Source organism: Rhinoraja longicauda, chromosome 7, assembly GCF_053455715.1.
Source record: "Rhinoraja longicauda isolate Sanriku21f chromosome 7, sRhiLon1.1, whole genome shotgun sequence".
Classification (NCBI taxonomy): Eukaryota; Metazoa; Chordata; class Chondrichthyes; order Rajiformes; family Arhynchobatidae; genus Rhinoraja; species Rhinoraja longicauda.
Window position 1 is genome coordinate 17,520,150 of NC_135959.1, and position 24,684 is coordinate 17,544,833.

General features: G+C 46.4%; 2 protein-coding genes across 7 annotated transcripts in view; one reads left to right on the forward strand and one right to left on the reverse strand.

The window, feature by feature from the left end:
• Positions 1–3,117: 3,117 nt before the first annotated feature.
• Positions 3,118–9,383, reverse strand: ing1 (inhibitor of growth family, member 1). Of its 2 annotated transcripts, none has more exons than XM_078403004.1 (2): positions 8,902–9,383; positions 3,118–4,325 (listed from the first exon to the last, which is right to left on the reverse strand). In XM_078403004.1, the coding sequence occupies exons 1-2, from the start codon at positions 9,035–9,037 to the stop codon at positions 3,631–3,633; spliced, it is 831 nt and encodes a 276-aa protein (XP_078259130.1). In that variant the 5' UTR covers positions 9,038–9,383; the 3' UTR covers positions 3,118–3,630. The 2 variants fall into 2 exon arrangements, with proteins under 2 accessions (XP_078259130.1, XP_078259131.1); XM_078403005.1 differs by lacking the exon at positions 8,902–9,383 and adding an exon at positions 8,644–8,823.
• Positions 9,384–11,155: 1,772 nt separating this feature from the next.
• Positions 11,156–24,684, forward strand: part of cars2 (cysteinyl-tRNA synthetase 2, mitochondrial) — a 43,574-nt gene continuing 30,045 nt past the window's right edge. For 3 of the 5 annotated variants that reach the window (XM_078402188.1, XM_078402186.1, XM_078402190.1), the window contains exons 1-2: positions 11,156–11,428; positions 13,261–13,311. In XM_078402188.1, the coding sequence (XP_078258314.1) occupies positions 11,217–11,428; positions 13,261–13,311 (263 nt within the window). In that variant the 5' untranslated portion in view covers positions 11,156–11,216. Of the gene's footprint in view, positions 11,429–13,260; positions 13,312–19,048; positions 19,124–24,684 lie in introns of all 5 variants that reach the window. The other 2 variants (XM_078402189.1, XM_078402187.1) reach the window with 2 other exon arrangements.

Consider the following 24,684-nt stretch of genomic DNA (forward strand, 5'->3'; position numbering starts at 1 on the left):
AAGCACATACCACATTGTCTAAGAAACTGGCCCTGCACGTCTAATTTAAATTTTGCCTCTCCTACCTTAAAACTATGCCCTCTAGTTTTTTGACACATTTCCACCCTGGGGAAAAAAAGGTTTTGAGTGCTTATCCTATCTATTGCAGAGTGTGAGGAAAGGAGGTGGCAGATGGAATAAATGTGGGGAGCATGGTTACTCCCCCTGCTGGAAAATAAAGTCAGAGCGTTGTTTTTGGTTTGAAGGATTGGGGTGCCGGTTCTTGAGATGCGAAATGCAGGGCTGGAGTTAAGCTGGTCTTAAGCATAGGGACTGGAATACACAGAGAGGAAAGCCTGGGCTCTGTGGAGACTACCCTGGAAACAGAGTGCAGATTTGCTCTTGTAGAAGTTTATTTTAGTTTATTGTCACGTGGACAGTGAGAAGCTTGTTGTTGCGTGCTAACCAGTCAGCAGAAAGAGATGTCCACAGTGTACAGATACATGCCAAAGGGAATAAGGTGCATAACGTTTAGTGCAAGATAAAGTTCAGTAAAGCCCAGTTAAAAGAAAATCTGAAGGTCTCCAATGAGGTAGATAGAAGCTCAGGACCGCTCTCTAATGGTTGGTAGTATGCTTCAGTTGCCTGACAACAGCAGGGAAGAAACTGTCCCAGAATCTGAAGGTATGTGTTATCACACTTCTGGATCTCTTGCCTGATGGGAGAGGGGAGGGGTGAGACTTGTCCTTGATTATGAAGGAAGATAATCTGCCCTAGATTGATTGATTCTGGGGATGAGGGCTATCTCAGAAGGAGTTTACAGGAATCAGGTCAGCTTTGAACTAGTAGATGTACGAGTGTGATCTTGTTGGGACAGGATTCCAAAGAGATAGACCAGGTGGGAACGACCAGTTTCCCTCAGCTGGAAAGAGGGGGTGGAGAGCAACTTCAGGGTAGGGTTGGACATGAGTGATTTCCCCTGATAAATAACTTTTTGGATATTTCTGGGCTCAGAGGGCTCAGACGTTACCCTCAGTCGAAGGAGATTCAAGGCTGGCCTTTGGTCACTTGGGGGACTGGGGGTGGTGAGCACTGACTGGAGGAGGTTGGAGTTTCAGGGTCGGTTGTGGTTCTGCTGGGTGACGGAACAGGCTCAGAAATCATGGGGTGTTCCTGCCTCCATGTGAAGATACTGGCAGGAAATGGGATGCTGGGCGATGAATGACAAGAGTCTCACTTGCAGCACTGTTGAAGATCAGTGTGTGGGGACATTAGATGGGAATGGCCTCTGACCTACAGGTCAGGTTGGCCACCAGGAATCAGCTGGTTCCCAGGGCACTGCCTGGAGAACACTGCCACAAGACATGTGGCCATCATCGGTGCCTCAGTTTACATCGATGATCATGGACATGGAGGGAACTGCAATCTTCAGCAGCGGGATAGGTTTGACAGCTTGCTCCTGGCAAGCTTGACATCATTGCAAAGGACAAAGCTCTTTCCTGGCACCTTGGCTGTTCCAGACTTGGATTCCTGTCCGACTTACACAAGGTCAGAGAACGTTAATCAACCTGACTGCTCCAACAGCACCACATATTCCATTAGGCGGCTTACAACCCAATGCTATGAACATTGACTTCTCCAATTTTAGGTAACCTCTCAAATTACCCCCTCGTTTCTTCCCCAAACCCCCTCTCCCCTTTCCTCCCCTGTGCCTCACCTATTTCTCCCCTCCGCTCACCCCTCCTGCTAATTTCCTCCCTCTGGCTTTACAAACCTGCCTTGCACTTTCCTACCTTTATTTTATTTTTGCCTTTGTTCCATCAATGCCTATCAAAACCCCCTCCCTCGCCAGTGTCGTTCAGTCTGGTGAAGTGTCTTGACCCGAAACGTCCCCTATTCATGTTGTCTAGGGATGCTGCCTGAGCGGCTGAGTTACTCCGGCCCTTTGTGCCCCATCTCTGACTCAGCTAAAGCACCAATTTGATTCTGTGTTTCTTGATGGGAAGAAGACGTGCGAAAGTGCTTTGAATACGCAATTCTTTCAAGTTCCAAGTCCTAGGTTAGAGTCCTTGTCTGTTTCCAACAAAGGGAATTTAAACTTGAACTTTACTGGCAAGACTAGAATTTATTGCTCTTGAGAAGATGACTACTCCTGAGTAACTGCTCCTGAGAAGATGATGAGAAGGAGGTGGTGAGCTCTCTCCTTGAACCCTGCAATACTTCTGGTGAAAGTGCTCCCACAATGGTGGTGACGTGGGCCTTCCTGGATTTAGATCCAGTGATGATGACGGAACAGCGATAGATTTCCAAGTCAGCATGGTGTGGGACTTGGAGTGGAGGCCTATGTTCCCACGTGCCTGCTGCCCTTGCGCTTCACTGTGGGAGAGGTGCAGTTTGAGAGGTACTGTAGAAGCCACACACTGCAGCCACTAGTGGTGCACTGTGTGTAGGATGATCATTGAAATATCAGTCATGGATGTTTTGTCATGGATTGCGTCCACCTTCTTTCACATTGTAGCTGCAATTATCCAGGCAAAGCAATGGCAGGAACAGACCTTAAAGCCACAAATGGATTAGGATGCATAATTTTGAATAAAGTATCCTGCTGTGAATATTTAAGTTTCTATAATAATTATTATATAATAATAGTAATATTATCATAGTATAACGCTACTATAATAAAAAGTAGTTTCCTATAATAGTAGAATAGTAGATCAGGCAGCACGGTGACGCAGCGGTAGAATTGCTGCCTTACAGCGCCAGAGAACCAGGTTAAGCCTGACTGCGGGTGCTGTCTGTACGGAGTTTGCATGTTCTCTCTGTGGCCGCGTGAGCTTTCTCCGGGTGCTCCGGTTTCGTCCCACACTCCAAAGACGTGCAGGCTTGTAGGTTAATTGGTTTTTGTAAAAATTGTAAATTGTCCCTGGTGTGTAGGATAGTGCTAGTGTACGGGGATGATCATTGGTCAGCGCAGACTCGGTGGGCCGAAGGGCCTATTTCCGCGATGTATCTCTAAAGTCTACAGTAAAGAAGCAGATCGGGCAGTGTGCCAGACTACTGGTGAGGAAAAGTGTAGGGTGAAGAATATGGCGACTGGAATGAGACACAAATTACACACACAGCACTGGGCAGCTCCTTCATTCTTCCTTTATATATCACAGCTGTACAGGTTTCTGTTAAACAAGTAACAATAAAATAATTTCTTACAATCTGGTTAAACCCCTATACTGGTGAATCATACACTATACATGTAAAGTTCCTACCTGTACATTTATACAACCTCTGAGAAACTAAAAAGGCAGCTATTTCTAATAAATATTTTAATAAAACCATTCCCACTTCTTTATTGTTTTTGTCCGGATGGAGAAGTATTTAAAAAAATGAAACGACAATTGACATTTTTACAATTTTCTCAAGAAACTGTTTTTTTTCTTACAAAACAAAAACGAGTCCAGGCACCAGACATGAGACTTAGAAAGCTGGGCTCTTTTAGTCTTCACCGTTACTTGAAAAAAAACCTATAAACTGGTCTGCAGGACAAATGCCTTTGTTAAAATACACTCCAACCATCCTGTTGCCCACAGAGGCAACCACTTCGGTAATAAATACACGGGAATTTGCTGTTGTACAGAGTATGCGCTGCGACTGAAACTATCTGGTGTAGGCCCGTTCCTTTTTGGATTTCTCCAGTGCCTTGTCCATGGTTTTCTCATTCTCGCCCCTGCATTTGGGACAGTACCATTTGCCCTTGGGCTTGTGGTGGAGACTCACACAGGAGAAGTGGAACCATTCGATGGGACACTCATCATTGTCACACCCAATCATCTCTCCATAGGAGACCTGGTTGCACAAGCAGTAAGTGGGCTCGTTGGGGTCAATGGGGAGGTCAGCGGGAGAGGCTTCCCTCTCCGCCTTGGCTTTGGACCTCTTCTTCTTCTTGGATGTCTTAGCTTTCTTCTCCTTGGGCATTCCGGCGCTGCTCTCCTCGTGATCATGGTTGCTGGAGGTGTTCTCCCGGTTCTCATTGTTGCGCTGCCTCCTGGACCTCTTGGCGCAGGCTTTCTCCACAGGTGCTGCCCCCTCGTTCTTGGACCTGTCCAGTGAGGTCTTGCCATTGGCGTCGTTGGTGTCGGCGCAGTTTTCGAAGAGCTCAACGTGGCCCTCTACCTGGCGGCTCCGGTTCTCCACCTGCTCCACCATCTGGTTGACTATCTGGATCTTCTCGTCGCCCAGCTCCTGGCTGCGGATCAGACCTCGCTGGATGTAGTGCAGGATCCGCCGCCGCTGCACCACATCGGTCTCTCGCTTGTGCTTCTCGTAGTACTCATCCAGCTCCTTCAGGATGTCTGCAGAGACAGAGATCTGCATTATACACAGCCATCACCCACCGGCCCTTTCACAGTCGACCCATCAGCCAACACGGCCCCCAAGGTGCACACAGCAAGCCCCCTTTATGCGCTTCCAATATGGCGCCCAACTCAGGCGACTATTTGCGTGCTAGCCACAGAAGCAGTTCTACAATCACATATTATAATCACTCTTAAATCTCTATTCCTTCAGCAACATTTCTTACTTTATGATCTTCTTAAACTCCTATTCCGTTGTCGTGTCTATAAACTGTAAATGGCTCCATTGTGATCATGTATCATCTTTCCGCTGACTGGATAGCATGCAACAAAAGCTTTTCACAGTACCTCGGTACATGTGACAATAAACTTAACTGAAAAAAAATAGCAGTACAATAACCAGACTCTCTGAACCACAAATATTGCTAGAAGGATAAGTACTGCCCCAGATGAGAACAAAATAAAGGCATGGGATCTCTCAGTGGATGCAACCTCAATTAATGCCTCGATCAAAAGGCAACATCACTCACAATGCAATGTTTCCTCAGCTCTGATCCTACCACATTTTAGTGTTCCCTCAGCCCTGACCCTTACACAGTGCTGCACTCCCTCAGCACTGCCCCTTCCATAGTCAGACTGTTGAGCAAGCCTATGGCTTCTCTGTTCTCAGCTCCATCACTCCCCTCTCTCCTAGCATCCCACTACTCCCCTGTAGTTAAAATATCCGGCATTCTCTGCCTAGAATTTATTCCGACTCCATAGCTCTCTCTGGGAGAAAGTCCCAAAGATTCCCAACCAATAGACATGAAAATCCTTGTCTCTTTCTTAAGCTTTTTCTGAAACCACGCACCTTCAGTCTCAATGCCCCACAAAAGGGACCATCTCCTCAGCATCCACCTTGTCAGTCCTTCCCAGAGTCTTATCACCAATGAGTGCAGCCACAACCTGTCTTCCTACCCCAACCCCTTCTTCCCAAGAATCACCCAGCAACCATAAAGGGTCCCAACCCAAAATGAGTTATTCCAGCACATCCTGTTCTTTTGTATATGGGGAGATCAAAATGTCCTTATTATCCTGTGACTTACCATTCACAGGTCCATGGACCCGTGAGGTATTGAGACTGTGGAAATTATTCTTTAAAAACTGCAGATGCTGGAAATCTGAAACAAAAACAGGACTTGCTAGAAACTCAGCAGGTAAGGACGCATCTGTGAAGAGAATGTTTCAGGTCTGACTTCCTTCATCAGAATCTCCTGACAAAACTCCAATCCGAAAAGTTCAATCTCTCCACAGATGCTACCTGACCTGCGGAATATCTCCAGCATTTACTGGGAGTATGGGCCAGTGTGCGGCTGGAGCTGGCGAAAGGAATTACAAACTCGAAACTAGCTGCGCCGGTTTCCTCCCACATCCAAGACATGCGGGTTTGTAGATGAATTGGCCGCTTTAAACTGCCACAAGTAGGCAAGGAGTGGATGCGATAGTGGTGTAGTAAAATAACTGCAGATGCTGGTACAAATCGAAGGTATTACAAAATGCTGGAGCAACTCAGCAGGTCGAGACCTGAAACGTCACCCATTCCTTCTCTCCTGAGATGCTGCCTGACCTGCTGAGTTACTCCAGCATTTTGTGATACCTTGGATGCGAAAGTGGGATAAGATAGAACTAGTGTTAACGGGGGATCGATGGACAGCATGGTCTCGGTGGGCTGACAGGCTTGTTACCATGCTGTATCCCTAAAGTCAGAAATGAGAGTCAGGGTCTGCAGTGCGAGTGTGCTTCTGCTTTGACATGTCAACACTTACACACCATTTGTAATATCGGTGAAAGTTTAAGCGCTGAATATGACTGCAATCAGTGTAATTGCCATGGTGCCTCACGTTATCTGGTTTTTCTTATCTGCGAGACTATGCCTCTACTTCTCACAAATAACGAGTCAGTGTACACAATGCAAGGCCTGTGTCCAATAAAACAGAATCAAAACCACTCTATTCTAATAACCTTCCATAATTATCTGCTGTACCTGCATACAGTTCCTTCATTCTGAACTTTTGCAGTCTTGTTTTTTCATTTTTCATTCTTCCTTCCAAAGTGAAGGACTTCACATTTCCCACATTATATTTCACCTGTCCATGTCCTTGTACAAGTTATGCCCTCTTCACAACTTGCCATCCACCTGTATTTGTATCATCAAATTTACCCACAATGGCCTTGGTCCCTTAATGCAAGGGATTAATAAAGACTCTAAATAATTGAGGCTGTATAACGTATTTATCCTGTTGGATTAGTCACTTCCTCATCTGTGCCAATATATTAACCACAACACATTCCTATCTGGTGCACTAACCAATTTATGTTTCACCGTATCAAATGCTTTCTGGAAATTCAAAACACTACACCCACCTGTTCCCCTTTACACACCATGTTTGTTACATCCCCAAAGAACACCAGCAAATTTGTTGAATAGAGCTTCCCTTTCATACCTGCTTTTGCCACATTACTTTATAAACCGCCTGTTATCGCGACCTTAATGAAAAACTCCAGCATTTTGCCAGAGACAGGAGTCAAGCGACGTAAGCTATCGTTTCTTTCTTTGTCTCCCTCCTTTATTAAATGTCACATTTTCTGATCCTCTGGGATCTCTCTAAGTGTGGGGAATTTTCAGGGTTACAATCTTCACACCAGCTCTTCCTTTGAGACCATATGAACCCCAGACCGCTACTTTTCCTCTTAGATTAGCCATTCCCTCATCTGTGCCAATATATGAACCCCATTCTCATCTGGCACTGTGACCAATTTATGTAGCTCCATTCGTTTGGCTAGTACTTTTCCCTCCATGATAGAAGCAGTTCAAAGTGCCTTAATTCCTAGTCCCTCGAGTAGGTATGTGTTGGTTGGTTTAAATCGAGAAAAGACACAAAATGCTGGAGTGACTTACTCCAAAGACGTACAGGTATGTAGGTTAATTGGCTGGGTAAATGTAAAAATTGTCCCTAGTGGGTGTAGGATAGTGTTAATGTACGGGGATCACTGGGCGGCACGGACTTGGAGGGCCGAAAAGGCCTGTTTCCGGCTGTATATATATGATATGATATGATATGACTTCAGAGGAGCTACTCCAGCATTCTGAAGAAGGGTCTCGACGCGAAAGGTCACCCATTCTTTCTCTCCAGAGATGTTACCTGTCCCGCTGAGTTACTCCAGCATTTTGTGTCTATCTTGAGTAAGAATTATTGGGTCTCTACTACCATTAAGTCCTTCCAAAATAATTTGGAATCTCTGCCATTACTCTATTCTCCAATTGTAATTATCTTGAATGACCCCCCAATGCAGCAACGTTTACTTTTTTTGCCATTCTCCTTCCCTTCCTGTGGCCGCCTCTGCTCTGGCGCTCGATGTTCAGTTTGTTAGACCACTCGCCTCTCCTCTACTACGTTGTTGACAAATACCAGGAGGAGGGTGGATAAGCCCCACTTCCCCCGGAGCGCAGTCGATGGGAGCAGCTTCAAATGCCTGAGCTCTTGCAACCGCACCGTTGCAGAGCCAGTCCAGGGTGGCAAGAGCCAGAGAAAGAGCCGAGTACAAACACTCAGTAAAAGGACCTAAAATGGAGAACAAGCGGCGGCCCGGGCGAGTGCCCGCCCGCCCACCGCCTTGATGGACAGGTTCGCCCACCAATCCCCGTCGGGGTGCGCACCACTGTGGCGACGTCGTGCGTGAGCTCTCACCGCGGGGCCACCTGATTAGCATACGGACAGCGACCACGCCCCTTCTAGTGATTGGCACTCAGAACGCCCAATCAGAACACCCGGGACCGCCCTCTGTCCAGATCCGCCTCCCCAGTGTGCGACCGGCAGCCGAAGAGGGTCCCGCCCCCATTACTGAGTGACTGTTGCTAATCCCGCCCCCGCACTGATTGCCAGATCAGCCTCCCTATAAGGAGACGGGCAGCGGCCAACAAGGAAACCGGCGGCAGCCAATGAGCACGGAGGAGGTGGGTCAATGCTAATGAGCTACGGAGCTATAAGTAAGGCCGCAGCGCAGCGACTTCTGAACGCGGCGGCGCCGCTCGGAGCGGGCGGTGTCTGTGTTGTGTTCTTCGGTTTGACACACACACACACACATCCAGCCGCCAAGCCACCCACCGCCGTCCCGTTACCCGCAACTTCCGCACACACCCGCCTTCCCCCCCACCCTCCGAAGGGCCATGAAGCAGTCGTCTCGTCGCCGGCTGAGGGTCTGGATGTCAGCGCTAAGTCGGAGAGAGGGTGCGATCGTCGCCCGCCGACAGTCGTACAGCCCCGTGAAAGAGACTCACTGACGGAGGGAAAGAGGGCGGGCATGAGATCCGAAGCTGAGAACAGACGGCACTTCGGTTTCTTCCCCCACTACGCTCGCTGCCTGGCACCCAAACCCCGGACCGATCTGCCTCTTCACTATTCCTCTGCGTCGCTGACTGTCGGACATTTATTCCTTTTTCTGCCAAAATGGCTGAGTGCTGGAACGGCTCTTTTGTTCGGCCCGCCCCAGTGCTGCAGCAGCTTGGTGGGGGTCGGGCTCGCACCCCAGTTCTTACCTTGGTATTTAGCATCGATTTCCCTCATCAGAGAAACGTTCCTCTGGAGATCGAAAGGCAGAGACTCGATTGAATCCAGATAGTCCTCCACATAGTTCACAGCGTGCAGCTGCTCCCCGTTCGCAGGACTCAGCATCTTGCAAGCTACATTTGTTATTTGTTGGGGCAGAAGGGGTGGGGAGCAGGCGGACTTTCCTTGGGCCACACTCACTCGCTCGCTCACTCACTCACTCGGTCTGTGCAAGCCTCAGCCGCTCACTCCGCCTTTCTCTTTTTAGGAAAAAAAATAAACAACCAATTTTGAAAAGGCACAGCGGAGACAGAAAGAGGGAAACGTGGATTGGAAAGGTCTCCCCTTTTACACTGCCGAGTGTGGGCACAGCCTCTTTGCCCTCAGTGCCCCCTCCACCCTTGCACAGTCCGATCCCAATCCCGGGGCTTTGAATCCAACGTGGAAACAGCGAACCCAGTTTGAAACACTTGGGAAACACTCGGGAGGGCAGCACGCATGCGCGCCAGCGCTGCTCATTTGCATAGCATTGTGACGTCGACGGGCGCCCGCCGCCGCCGCTCGCGCCCGTCTGACAATCGCCTTTCCTTTATTTTTACTTTAGTTTCCATAATATCCAGCGCTAGCGTTGTATTAAAGTTGCATGCATGTTAAGATGCTGCATATATGTTTGCACTTGTTTCCACCGACGCTTTGCTCAAGAAAAGCTAATTTAGTCCGTGTTAGGGATCATGACTGGCATAACGTTGACCAATGGACGGCGCCGGGAGGCGGGAGCTGCAGCCACCTCCAGCCCGCCCATCTACCAGCGGTGTCGAGTGCGCATGTGTTGTCGCAATGGCGTCTTGGAATTGTAGTCATAGGATTCACGACACACCCACAACCAACTCGCCACAGACTACACGTCCCAGCAAGCTGCGTGGCAGGAGCGGGACCACATTTAAAATTTGTGGGCACCGATCCGCGATTGAAAGGTCACTTGCTGCACTTGAACTTCACTTTGCCTCCGCATGTAAGGTGGAGGAAGGGCAACTCCGTTGCGACAGAACAACTGGTTGCTCGGATTTGAAATGATTTAGTCATACAGCGTGGAAACTTGCCCACAGCGGGCAACACGCCCCATCTAACCGAGTCCACCTGCCTGCGTTTGTCCCATATCCCTCTAAACCCTGTCCTATCCATGGACTTGTCCAAATGTTTCTTAAATGTTGCGATAGTCCCTGCCTCAACTACCTCCTAGGGCAGCACGTTCCATACACCTACCATCATTCGCGTAAAAAAAGTTACCCCTCAAGTTTCTATTAAATCTTTCCCCCCTCACTTTAAAGCAATGTCATCTGGTTCTTGATTCCCCTACTCTGGGCAAGGGACTGCGTTTATCCGATCTGTTCCTCTCATGATTGTGTACACCTCTATAAGATCACCCCTCATCCTCATGCGCTCCAAGGAATAGATTTCCTAGGACACAATGTGTGGGAAGAAACTGCAGATGTTGGTTTATACCGAAGATGGACACAAAATGCTGGAGCACCTCAGCGGGCCAGACAACATATTTGGAGAGAAGAAATGGGTGGCGTTTCCGGTTTGAAGAAGGGGTCTCGACCCGAAATGTCACCCACTCCTTTTCTCCAGAGATGTCCCGCTGAGTTACACCAGCAATTTGCGTCTACGCTGGGACACAATGGCGCATTCTGGGAAATGGTTATCGTTCAAGTGCATCCCCAGCGACTGCTGTCCCGACCCCCATCCCTGAACACGGATGAAAATGTCGCTTGTGCAGGAACGAACTGCAGATGCTGGTTTACACCGAAGATAGACAAAAAATACTGGAGTAACTCAGCGGGACAAGCAGCATCTCGGGAGAGAAGGAATGGGTGACGTTCGGGTCGAGATCCTTCTTCACGCCTTATTCACAAAATGCTGGCGTAACTCAGCATCTCGGGATGCTGCCTGACCTGCTGAGTTACTCCAGCATTTTGTGAATAAATCGATTTGTACCAGCATCTGCAGTTATTTTCTTATACTTCTTCACGCCTTGCCCATCTATATCTCCAGACTCATTCTCCCCTGATTCTCAGTCTAAAGGGTCTCGACCCGAAATGTCACCCTTTGCTTCTCTGCAGAGATGCTGCCCGTCCCGCTGAGTTACTCCAGCATTTTGTGTCTATCTCCGACTGTCAGGCGGGTTGACAGGTGGCGGGGGCGGTGCGAGACGCCCATTTCCGATGGGCCCGCGCCTTTTCCGGAAGGTTGGGGCGGCCGGTGTGTGCGCGCTCGACCTGCGGCCTACTCCGTTTGCTGCGACATGAGCCGACTGCTAAGCCGCTGGCGCAATGCAGCCGGGCTACGGCGCCTGCTGGCCACGGCGAGCGGGGAGCAGGCCCGAGGCCTGTGCTCGGAGCGGCCCACCGACGGTGGCGGAGCCGAGAACGACCAGGCGGTCGTCTTGCGAGTCTACAACGCCCGGTCACGGAGCAAGCAGCCGTTGGTTCTGGCCGCGCCTGCCATCGCCTCCTGGTACCGGTGGCGCGACGCTCCCTCATCCTCTTCCCCAGACCCTCCCTCGGCGCGGCGCTCCCTCGCTCCCGGCTCCTCCCACAACGCTCGCCCCCTCTCTCTCCTTAAGGGGTTACCCTTTAAGATAAAGGAGAAGTTGGGCTTTTTTTTGACCGTCCCATATCTTTGGAATTCATTGCTCCAAAATGGTTGTTCATGTGCAAGTGAAGCCATTGAATAAATCCAAGGTGGAAGATAAGGGGAGAGAACAGGAAAGTGTTGTTGGATCAGCCATGACTATTAAATAGCAAAGAAGGCATATTGGGTAGATTGGTCTATATCCATCTGTACTGCCTGTCTGGTGCAGAGTAGGTTATCAGAAACCAGATTTATGATGCGTTTAAAGTTCAGAAGGCTCTGGATAATGTACCACACAGGCGATTGGTAAAGAAGGTTGGAGTGTGTGGAATAGGTGGTATGGACTGAAAATTGGTTAACAGAAAACAAAGAGTAGGGAGGAACTGTCTTTTCCAGCATGGTAGGCTGTGACTAGTGGTGTCCTGCAAGGACCAATGCCTGGCTAAAGCTGCTCAATCTGCATCAACATTTTGGCTGAGGGAGCAGATGATATGGGTGTCAGAGGTTATGGGGAGAAAGCAGGAGAATGAGGTTAGGAGGGAGAGATAGATCAGCCATGATTGAATGGCGGAGTAGACTTGATGGGCCGAATGGCCTATTTCTGCTACAATCACTTACGATCTTATGAAGACAATATCTCCAAGTTTGCTGATAAATCAGGTAGGATTACAAGGAGCGAGGAGAATGTGAAGTGGCTTCAAGGAAGTATACAGAAGGCAGGTGATAGAAAATAATGTGGAAAATTGCAAGGGCATCAACTTTGCACAAACAAAAAAAGCTTTTGAACATGAAAGTGTTGGAAACATTGATCTGCACAGGGGCCAAGATATCCATGTATAAAAGATGCAAAGCTAACGTGCAGGCGAAGTAAGCAATTAGAAAGGCTCATGGTCTGGAATGAAAGATTATTTTATTATAGTAATTATAGGGCAAGTTTTGGTTCCCTTACCCGAAAGATATACTTGTCAAAGAGAGAGTAACAAAAATGTATGAGATTAATTCCAGGAATGTCATGTTTGCACTATTGGGAGAAATTGAATAGAATTTAAAATGGGAGGTGGTCTCACTGAAACTTACAAAGTTCTTGACAGGCTGTGTATAAGGCAGATGTATCCCCTTGCTGCAAAGTCCAGAACCGGGCATAGTACATTTAGGACCATGATGCAGAGACATTTCTTCACTCTGTAGTAATTAATTGGAATTTTCTCCCAAGAAGAGCTGTGGAGGATTAGCCATAGTTTAACTCAAAGTAGAGATTGGCAGATTTCTGGATATTGGGGGAATCATGGGATATATGGATAGTGCAAGACCATGGGCTGAGCTAGAAGATCAGTCATGATGTTGATGAATGGTGGCTGAAACTAATCCTGGAATTATGGCATTTCCCATACACTGGCCCTTGCCTCTTGGACAATCCCTCCCTGCGCATCCCCTCCTGCCAGTAGAGCGATTCCCTCTGTGCCTCCTGCCAGTGGTGCCTTCCTTCTGTGCTTATACCCTACCATTAATGTCCCTGGTGGTCCCATGCCAGTGAGCTCCATGCACCCCCTGCCCCCCCCCCCCTCCCCCACATTAGTTGGAAATGATCATCAAAAGAAATGTTAAACATGATAATGTTTATGCATGTAAATTGTAATTTTTTTTGAAGTTTGTGCTTGAAAGAGTGTTTGGCTTCAGCTGTTTTGCAAATGGGCTTATTGTGGGTTTTTTGACAGGTATAGCTGTGGGCCGACAGTCTATGACCATTCTCACCTTGGACATGCAAGGTAAACAAAAAAAAGTAGCTTTTTGTGGAAATTCAAATTATTCTGTTGGGAAATCCGTAAAGTATAAACCAGGTGGTCGGAGATTCAGGCTCAAAATTAAGCACAGTGCATGCTGGAACTCTGAAATAAAGGACAGGAGAAAAGGGAAAGGTCAGTGATGGAGTAGGAGGCAGGAGATGGAGGTCTAAATGATAGTCGTAAGCAGCTCTGGAAACTGAAAATTGGTCTGGAAGGGTTATAAGTGGGAATGGTGAAATGATCTGAAATTGTTGAATTGTACATTAAATCTGGATTACTAACACACCTCCAGAAAAAAAAATGAGGTCCTGTTGCTCAGGCTTACAAATTATAGGCCACACCCTGGTTTATCGTTTATCCCTGCTTTCTTCAAAATGTCCAACTTATTCTGAAATTTTGAAACAAAGGTTTGCAGATGCTTGTTTACCCAAAAGGGCACAAAATGCTGGAGTAACTCAACGGGTCAGGCAACATCTCTGGAGAACGTAGATAGGTGATGTTTTGGGTCAGGACCCTTCTTCAGACTGATTGTGGAAGAAGGGTCCTGACCTGAGACATTGCCAGTCCATGTTCTCTGTGTTCTGAAATTTAGAGTTTTCCCTCAGCTGATCCCAGATGAAAGCCTTTTCCATTGAGAAGAACAACATCGTATTTATAAGTAACGAAAGGAACAGAGTCCATTCAGGAATTAAAGGAAAGAAAAGAACCCAGTAATCATCACCTTAAAGTTGTGAAAACACAGGAATGGGATGAAAATGAAAATGGTTAATCGTATTTGACAGAACTGAAAATCAGGTTGGTTCTGGACCCCAAGAAAGAGAGTTTGCAGAGTGCCTCCGAGATGGATTCTTAGAGCAGCTTGTAATGGAGCCTACCAGAGAAAAGGCAATTCTGGATTTAGTGTTGTCCAATGAACCAGATTTGATAAGAGAACTCGAGGTAAAGGAGGTAGTGATCATAATATGATTAGAGACAATAGGTGCAGGAGGAGGCCATTTGGCCCTTCGAGCCAGCACCGCCATTCAATGTGATCTTGGCTGATCATTCTCAATCAGTACCCCGTTCCTGCCTTCTCCCCATACCCTCTGACTCCGCTATTCTTAAGAGCTCTATCTAGCTCTCTCTTGAATGCATTCAGAGAATTGGCCTCTACTGCCTTCTGAGGCAGAGAATTCCACAGATTCACAACTCTCTGACTGAAAAGGGTTTTCCTCATCTCAGTTCTAAATGGCCTACCCCTTATTCTTAAACTGTGGCCCCTTGTTCTGGACTCCCCCAACATTGGGAACATGTTTCCTGCCTCTAACGTGTCCAACCCCTTAATAATCTTATACGTTTCGATAAGATCTCTCATCCTTCTAAATTCCATTATTTTTAATCTGCAATTTGAGAAGAAGGTTAAATCGGAAGTGTCAATATTGCAGTTGAACAGAGGGGACTATGAAGGCATGAGAGAGGAGCTGGCCAAGGTAGACTGGAAAGGGATCCTTGCAGGATTGACGGTGAAACAGCAATGGCAGGAATTTCTGAGCATAATCCGGAAAACGCAGGATCATTTCATTCCAAAAAGGAAGAAAGATTCTAAGGGGAGTAGGAGGCAACCGTGGCTGACAAGAGAAGTTAGGGATGGAATAAAGCTAAAAGAAAAGATGTATAACACGGCAAAGAGTAGCCAGAAGCCAGAGGATTGGGAAACTTTCATAGGACAACAGAAGGTAACAAAACGCGCAATATGGGCTAAAAAGATGAAGTACGAGGGGAAGCTGGCCAAGAATATAAAGAAGGACAGTAAAAGCTTCTTTAGATATGTTAAGAGAAAAAGAGTAGCAAAGTCAAATGTGGGTCCCTTGAAGGCAGACACGGGTTGAATTATTATGGGTAACAAGGAAATGGCAGAAGAGTTGAACAGGTACTTCGGATCTGTCTTCACTAAGGAAGACACAAACAATCTCCCAGATGTACTGGAGGACAGAGGATCTAGGGAGGTAGAGGAACCGAAGTACATTTTCATTAGGCGAGAAATAGTATTGGGTAGACTAATGGGACTGAAGGATGATAACTCCCCTGGGCCTGATGGTCTGCATCCCAGGGTCCTCAGGGAGGTGGCTCTAGAAATAGTGGACACATTGGTGATCATTTTCCAATGTTCAATAGATTCAGGAGCAGTTCCTGTGGATTGGAGGATAGCTAATGTTATCCCACTTTTCAAGAAAGGAGCGAGAGAGAGAAAACGGGGAATTACAGACCCGTTAGCCTGACTTCGGTGGTGGGAAAGATGCTGAAGTCAATTATTAAAGAGGTAATATCGGTGCATTTGGATAGCAGTAAAAGGATAATTCCAAGTCAGCATGGATTTATGAAAGGGAAATCATGCTTGACTAATCTTCTGGAATTTTTTGAGGACGTGACAAGTAAAATGGATGAAGGGGAGCCAGTGGATGTAGTGTATCTGGACTTCCAGAAAGCCTTTGATAAGGTCCCGCACGGGAGATTGGTGACCAAAATTAGAGCACATGGTATTGGGGGTAGGGTGTTGACATGGGTAGAAAATTGGTTGGCAGACAGGAAGCAAAGGGTAGGAGTAAACGGGTCCTTTTCAGAATGGCAGGCAGTGGTGAGTGGAGTGCCGCAAGCCGCAACTGTTTACCATACATATTAATGATTTGGAAGAGGGAATTAGAAGCAACACTAGCAATGAATGGCCTCCTCCTGCACCTATTTTCTATGTTATATGATAATTTTTGGCAGGCGGTGAGGATGTAACTAGGAAAATTGACAGGGGAGAGCCGGTGGATGTGGTGTACCTCGACTTTCAGAAAGCCTTCGACAAGGTCCCACATAGGAGATTGGTGGGCAAAATTAGAGCACATGGTATTGGAGGTAGGGTACTGACATGGATAGAAAGTTGGTTGACAGACAGAAAGCAAAGAGTGGGGATAAATGGGTCCCTTTCAGAATGGCAGGCAGTGACTAGTGGGGTACCGCAAGGCTCGGTGTTGGGACCGCAGCTATTTACAATATACATCAATGACTTGGATGAACGGATTAAAAGTACCATTAGCAAATTTGCAGATGATACAAAGCTAGGTGGCAGTGTGAACTGTGAGGAAGATGCTATGAGGTTGCAGGGTGACTTGGACAGGTTGTGTGAGTGGGCGGATGCATGGCAGATGCAGTTTAATGTGGATAAGTGTGAGATTATCCACTTTGGTGGTAAGAATAGGAAGGCAGATTATTATTTGAATGGTGTCAAGTTAGGAAAAGGGGACGTACAACGTGATCTGGGTGTCTTAGTGCATCAGTCACTGAAAGGAAGCATGCAGGTACAGCAGGCAGTGAAGAAAGCCAATGGAATGTTGGCATTCATAACAAGAGGAGTTGAGTATAGGAGCAAAGAGGTCCTTCTGCAGTTGTACAGGGCCCTAGTGAGACCGCACCTGGAGTACTGTGTGCAGTTTTGGTCTCCAAATTTGAGGAAGGATATTCTTGCTATTGAGGGCGTGCAGCGTAGGTTTACTAGGTTAATTCCTGGAATGGTGGGACTGTCCTATGTTGAAAGACTGGAGCGACTAGGTTTGTATACACTGGAATTTAGAAGGATGAGAGGGGATCTTATCGAAACGTATAAGATTATTAAGGGGTTGGACATGTTAGAGGCAGGAAACATGTTCCCAATGTTGGGGGAGTCCAGAACCAGGGGCCACAGTTTAAGAATAAGGGGTAGGCCATTTAGAACAGAGATGAGGAAAAACTTTTTTAGTCAGAGAGTTGTGAATCTGTGGAATTCTCTGCCTCAGAGGGCAGTGGAGGCCAATTCTCTGAATACATTCAAGAGAGAGCTAGATAGAGCTCTTAAGGATAGCGGAGTCAGGGGGTATGGGGAGAAAGCAGGAACGGGGTATTGATTGAGAATGATCAGCCATGATCACATTGAATGGCGGTGCTGGCTCGAAGGGCCGAATGGCCTACTCCTGCACCTATTGTCTATTGTCTAAAACCAGTATGTGTAGTGTATTAGATTCAGATGAGTTTATTTTTATCTACACCACGTCTCAATGAAATCCCTTGTTTGCATGAAGCTCTCAGAGCAAGCAGCATACATGGTAATTATAGGTACAACAATAAATGCAACGACGAAAGCAAACAACAGATCGCTGCTGGGATTGTAGTGAAATGTGAAGTTTTTTTTTAAGTACAATAATGGAATAATTGAATGAATTAGAGTTAAGAGTATGTAACAGTACCCTGTTGGAAGGGGTTGTGAAATAAATGATTGGTTCAGGAATTTGATAGCAATGGGGAAGAAACTGTTCTGAAGTCTGGACATCCAAGCTGTCATGCTCCTGGATCTTTCTTCTGAGGAAAATCGGGTCAATGCTGCTATTTACTTCTCTTTCTGTCTTTAACCCTTCACGTGGAAATTATAAATTAAATGATTCGCAAATCACTTGCTTGTCAGTACAATATTCACAAACTTGCCATTAACCCTGGAATTGCATTGTTGATAAAAAATATTACCGTGAGAATTTATTCAGAACTTTTCACAAATCCTATGTTCAAAAAACATTGAAAAATAGACAGGAGACCAAACGTAGATGGAGAATATTGATTTTTCTAACTTCAAGTAACGTCTGCATTCCCTCTCTCTCCATCCCTCCCCCATCTTAGTCATACCAGCTCCTCATTCTCACCTACCAAACAGCCAACAATGGCCTGTTTCCTTTATCATCGTTCCTTTTTTTGCATATCTTTGATTAATTTGTTCTATATTTTTTTACATCACCATCTTTTTCCCTCATTTCCCTTTCCCCTGGCTCTAGTCTGAAGAAGGAAAAGTTAATTGCTCTGAAGATAGACACAAAGAGTCTGAAGAAGGGTCTTAATCCAAAACGTCACCCATTCCTCTCCAGAGATGCTGCATGTAGTTACTTCAGCGTTTTGTGTCTGTCTTCGGTTTAAACCCGCATCTGCAGTTCCTTCCTACACATTCCAACTATTTTCTTGTGTACTTTTGTGTGAAATGCAGTGCATCTTAAACTCTAAAGTATGCTCAGAAAGTAAAACCTATTTCCTGTATGAAAATTCATTGGAGTGAAAAACAAAAGATGTGAATATCTAGTGTCCTTCACAACTGTAGTTCATCTCAAAGTCATCCACAGCTGATGAAAAATGTGAACTGTAATCACCGTTGGACATAATAAACTTCCATTAGAAAATCTTTTAACAATTCAAACTGGGGCATGCATTTTGACATCTGAATATTGGTGAGAGCAGCCTTGCTGTTCTTCATAAATAAAATCATAGAGTCAGAGATTTGTACAGCACAGAAACAGGGCCCTTGTCCAAACACATCCATGCCGACTAAATTGTCTGACTGAGCTGGTCCCACTACCTGTGCCTGGCCCCATATCCTTCCAAATCTTTCCCATCCATGTACCCAAATGTCTTAGAATACCCTGAACAGGATCCGCCTCCACCACTTCAGCTCGAGAATTCCTTCGGCACTGCCTCTCTTAAATAATTACCAGTCTGTTGGTAATCCTTGACTTTCAGTGTAGTGAGAAATAAACTGATGGAAATTCCCATAGTCTGGTGTGAGAAACGGTTAACATTTTAGATCCATCAGATTAAATTGGGTTTTGAGTGCACTATTTGACTAGATTTGCTCATTTCAAGTAGTAAGTTACAAACTGATACTAAGTTTTGAATTGTTTTGCAGTTGCGCAGAGCAGTATTTATGCTTCGAGTTTATCAGCAGGAAACTTGGACTCGAACTTTGTGCAGCATGAATAAGGTTTGACAGCCCAAACTGTGCAGAGTCTTATTGTCCTCCAGGTGGAGCCCCAAGTCTTATTTAAAGTTGCTTTCACACAAACTACAGTGGCGGTATCAACCAAAATTAATTTTCTTGTAAATGCACCTTAAACAAAATATGACATGCTGATTGAGTTATCTTTGGTGTCTCACTCCCTTAGTACTCTCCCTGGAATGTTGGCCAAAATGATGTGCTTAAATCTGTACAGTGGGATTTGATTTTGTGACCCTGACTTGGGAGCAATGCAGCCAGTATAATTTATTAACTAAATTAAAGCAGTTTTACATTAAATTAAAACATAATGTCTTTTTCCAAAATATTGGCGAGTGTAGTGGGATCTGAGTTCTGTGGCCCATGACTTGGGAGCAATGCAGCCAGTACAATTTATTAACTAAATTAAAGCAGTTTTATATTAAATTAAAACATGTCTTTTTCCAAAATATTGGCGAGTGTAGTGGGATTTGAGTTCTGTGGCTTATGACTTGGGAGCAATGCAGCCAGTGCAATTTATTAACTAAATTAAAGCAGTTTTACATTAAATTTACAACATAATGTCTTTTTCTAAAATATTGGCGAGTTAAAGCGGCAAATTTGAATTCACTGACAACATACAATACAATACAATACAATATATCTTTATTGTCATTGTACCCAGGGGTACAACGAGATTGGGAATGCGCCTCCCATACGATGCAATAATTTAAGTATTAATGTCATCAGTCAGTTAGGGCACTTAGTAAGATGTTTTGAAGTATTGATCAGGTTGATATGGAGAGGGTTTTTGTGATATAGAGAGGGTTCTGCTTAATGTGAAGTCTAATGAATCTTTATTAGCTGTGGGTATTGTATGCTGCAGGCCACAGGTATATTCGTAGATGGCTGTGATTTCATTCAATGGTTTTAGAAGTAACCTAGCCTGAAAATTAATCCATTAATCAATTAAAAATTCTTGCATTCCTTCTCTGGCTCTTTTATTAATTGGTAAATAAAAAGTCCAAGCAGCTGCTTTTCCTGATAGGCTGATGTGCTTCCTTCTGTGTAAGATAGCCAATAAGCGAGTTTAATATCTCGACTGAGCATGTGCCGGTCATAGGTCGCAGGGGCAAAAAATTCTCGCCGGCTGATCCGCTGCGTGCATACAGACCTGTGATTCAGCCGTATTTTCCAGTTTTGCTTCGTAGCAATATGAAAATACTGCTTTAAAAAATATGAATTAGGTGTATTTATGGTTAATTTGTACAAGACTACGATGATTTTGTAGGTTTTATTGCTTTATGCTTCGGTGAGTGAGCGAGATCGTTGTGATTTTCTTTTGCATTGTAACTTGTACCGGAGCTGCTCCTCAAGTGGGAATATGTCGCACTTCCCAAACCATTAGTTAATCTTGGTTTTCCCGAATGTCGGCGATGTAAAAGAAAAACAAACGTTGAGTCAGAGAGTTGTAAATCTGTGGAATTCACTGCCTCAGAAGGCAGTGGAGGCCAATTCTCTGAATGCATTCAAGAGAGAGATAGATAGAGCTCTTACGGATAGCGGAGTCAGGGGTTATGGGGAGAAGGCAGGAACGGGGGACTGATTGAGAATGATCAGCCATGATCACATTGAATGGTGGTGCTGGCTCGAAAGGCCGAATGGCCTACTCCTGCACCTATTGTCTATTATTGAGTGAATGAATGGCTGCTTTGTGCGTGCGGTGGCTATAGTTTGGAATGTCAATGGATGACCACTGTAAACTTGAAGCTGCTGTTCGTGCAGTGATTTGACAGCTGCAGAGGTCTGCATCTAGCGGAGCGGTTTGTCTGATCAAACCCTCCCTATAAAATGTTGGAGTAACTTACTGGTACAGGCAGCGTCTCTGGCGAGAAGGAGTGGCTGACGTTTCAAGTCGAGACACTACGCAGGGGTGTCAAACTCATTTTAGGTCACGGGCCGGAATGGGCAAAATGCGATTTCATGCGAGCCGGATCAGTTGTGCAAGCGTGAACGCACACGCGCGTCCTCCCACAGCTTTTGTTGACTTTGTTTTTTTCAACCTGCTCTCGTGTGTCTCGGTCTCTGCTATAACTGCAATGTGTTTCACTTTACGAATTTTGTTTCTTATGAAGAAGCTTGCCCAGCAAGCATTACTTTTATGATTGGTATCCAGGCCCTAGATAGAGTGGATGTGGAAATAATGTTTCCAGTAAAAAGGAGAGTCTAGAACCAGAGGTCACAGCATCAGAATAAAAGGTCATACTGTGGCGGCCGAACCACTTTGGTATTGAACCTTCGTTTGTCTGACTCGAACTCTCGCGTGGATCGGGCGTGATCTGGGTCGCCCACTCACGCGGTCAGGGGTGTGGGCCGTCGTGTGCTAGGAGAACAAAGGATTTGGCAGTTGGGATTTGAACTCGGGCACGCGCGGGTGAGCGACGGAACGGTATTTGGTTAATGATTAAACAGAGTGTTTACACGACATGTGAACCTCCTCAGTGGTGACCCCGATGTGAACAGATGCCTGATGAAATTCGCCCGCTCCTCGCGGACGTCGATTTCACCAACCCCTGCCGGGTAGCTGCCGTGCGGACGTGCTGTGGCAGGCGAAACAGCAAGGTGGTGCCACCATCGAGGCGGCGCGGCCTCGGCGGGTCAAGCAGCCGGTCCCAGCCTCCACCGAAGGTGCGGCGGTGAAGCTGAACACGAGCGATGCCCGCAAAAGTACATGGAGCTACTACCACCAAAGGTGGGGTTCCGAGGCCTGCCTAAGCCGACATCCCTGCACACATTCTAGGAAACACCTCGGCCGGCCACCAGTAGTGGCTACTGCGACCCGGCCAGAGGCATCGCCTCCCTAACACCTGCGACTGTCATTCAGGGCGGCGATTTCTGGTGGACACGGGAGCGGAGGTCAGCGTTTTGCCCCCATCAGGAGCCGACACTTGTTCCGGTAAGAGGGGTCCTTCTCTGGCCGCTGTCAACTACAGCAACATCATGACGTACGGAGTCCGCACGATCCCACTCATTTTCGGCTCCTGTTACTTCACCTGGCTTTTCCGCATAACTACCAGCACGTCTTCACATCCCACCTGACCTTAACTCAAACCCAGAGCCCCCACCCTGGAGAGCAGCTCAGATTTTGGATCACTGACTGCGGCCCCATTCACAGTGCGTCGACTTCCCACCTGCCTCTATCAACGCAGTCACCTGGGTCTCAGGTACATGGTGGCAGTCTCTGTGGCGGCAGCCCAGGCACTTCTTGGTGTCCACAACAACGCTAAGACTCCCCACCTTCCCCAGTGCCGGCCCATTCCCGCCAACGTCACCGCATGGTCGGATATGGGTGTAGCTTCCACTCACCCCCGGGAGCTGGGAAGTGGGGAGGTGACTGCTGCAGATTGGACTTGCATTTTCCTTCTGTGCAAAATTCATATTTCCTGCCAGTTTAAGAGCTCGTGTAGCTCATTTTCTGAGTCTAATCTAACAGCGCTGGCTTTTCCCCAAATCATCCAGCGGGCCAGATTGGACCCCTTCCCTACAGGAAGGGTCTCGACCCGAAACGTCAGCTATTCCTTCTCTCCAGAGATGCTGCCTGTTCCAGTAAGTTATTCCAGCATTTTGTGTCTACCGGGTGATATTATAGGGAGGGTTTGATCAGACAAACCGCTCCGCTGGATGCTGACCTCTGCAGCTGTCTAATCGTTGCATGAACAGCAGCTTCAAGTTTACAGTGGTCATCCATTGCCACCCCACGCACAAAGCAGCAATTCATTCACTCAAACGTTTGTTTTTCTTTTGCATCGCCAACAATCCGGAAAACCAAGAATAACTTATGATTTGGGAAGGGTGACATATTCCCACTTGAGCAGCAGCTCTGGTACAAGTTATAATTCAAAAGAAAATCGTAACGATCTCGCTCACTCACCGAAGCATAAAGCAAAAACCTACAAAATCATCGTAGTCTTGTACAAATTAACCATAAATACACCGAATTAATATTTTTTAAAGCAGTATTTTCTTACCTCTATGAAGCAAAACTGGAAAATATGGATGAAATGCAAGTCTGTATACATGCAGCAGATCTGCCGGCGAGAATGTTTTACCCCTGCGACTTATGACCGGCGCATGCAGAGTCGAGGTACCGAACTCGATTATTGAGAATAACTGGGCTGATTGGCAGGCCGTATCATCATCATGCAAAATACCAGAGTCCTGAAATGGGCAATCTATTCTGAGCCGTGTCATGGGAGAGGTTAACCAGGCAGGTGAAAATTGATGCACCGCATTCTCACTGACTCCTCGAAACCTCTGGCCCATGGCAGATCAAAGTAGAGGTGAAGCTTTTGAGAATTGTGAGACCATTCATCAGAGAGTAGGGAAGCCCCATGGAAGGAGCGCACTACCTCTTAAACGACCCACTTACCCTCCCTGTCAGCCACCACCTGCCTCATTGTGGAAGAGTCAACAGTTCCCACATTGTCCTCTGATCAACCTGGGACCCACAAAACTAGAGAGGAATCAATTCATCTATAATCCTGAGCAACGGCCTCAAATCAAATACACCTTCAGATGGTTTCTTAAATGTGCCTCATGCCACAACAGTGAATATTCTTTAAGTATTTTATTGGCTGTGAAGTGCTTTCTCGATGTTAAGGGGATGGTCATTTGGGACTGCGTTGAAATACATTTCTTTGCATATATAATTGTGACTCTTTGGATCTCTTTATGTTACAACTGTGCAAGACGCTGGTGATTACCGTCTTTTTTCTCAGGGGGGTCTAAAACAAGAGAACTAAAATTTTAAATTTAAAATGATATTTAAAGGGGATCTGTGGGGCAACATCTTTATACTGAATAATGGGTATGTGGAGCGAGCTGCCAGCAGGAGTGGTAGAGACGGGTGCAAGTACAACATGTAAAAGATATTTGGACAGTTACATGGAGTGGAAACATTTAGAAGGATATTGATCAAACGCAGGGAAATAGGACCAGCTCAAGTGGGCAACTTAACCAAATTGGATGCATTGGGCTAAAAGGCCTGTTTCCATGCTTTATAGCTCTGGCTCTATTCAGAGGATTGCGGAATTCAAGAGAGCAAGAGAAATGGGGAAACTGGAAGAGGGGATAATACATGGGATCAGCCATGATAGACAATAGAAAATAGGTGCAGGAGTAGGCCATTCGGCTTTTCGAGCCAGCACCGCCATTCAATGTGATCATGGCTGATCATTCTCAATCAGTACCCCATTCCTGCCTTCTCCCCATACCCCCTGACTCCGCTATCCGTAAGAGCTCTATCTAGCTCTCGCTTGAAAGCATTCAGAGAATTGGCCTCCACTGCCTTCTGAGGCAGTGGGTTCTACAGATGTACAACTCTCTGACTGAAAAGGTTTTTCCTCATCTCCGTTCTAAATGGCCTATCCCTTATTCTTAAACTGTGGCCCCCGGTTCTGGACTCCCCCAACATTGGGAACATGTTTTCTGCCTCTAACGTGTCCAACCCCTTAATAATCTTATGTTTCAATAATTATAAGATCCCCTCTCATCCTTATAGAATGAAGCCA

Bases quoted from the DNA above. Each gene is read 5' to 3' on its own strand.
- ing1 (XM_078403004.1), bottom strand. From the start codon at position 9,037: ATGCTGAGTCCTGCGAACGGGGAGCAGCTGCACGCTGTGAACTATGTG. The intron at 4,326-8,901 runs GTAAGAACTGGG...CTGTCTCTGCAG, and splicing joins AATCGATGCTAAATACCAAG to ACATCCTGAAGGAGCTGGAT.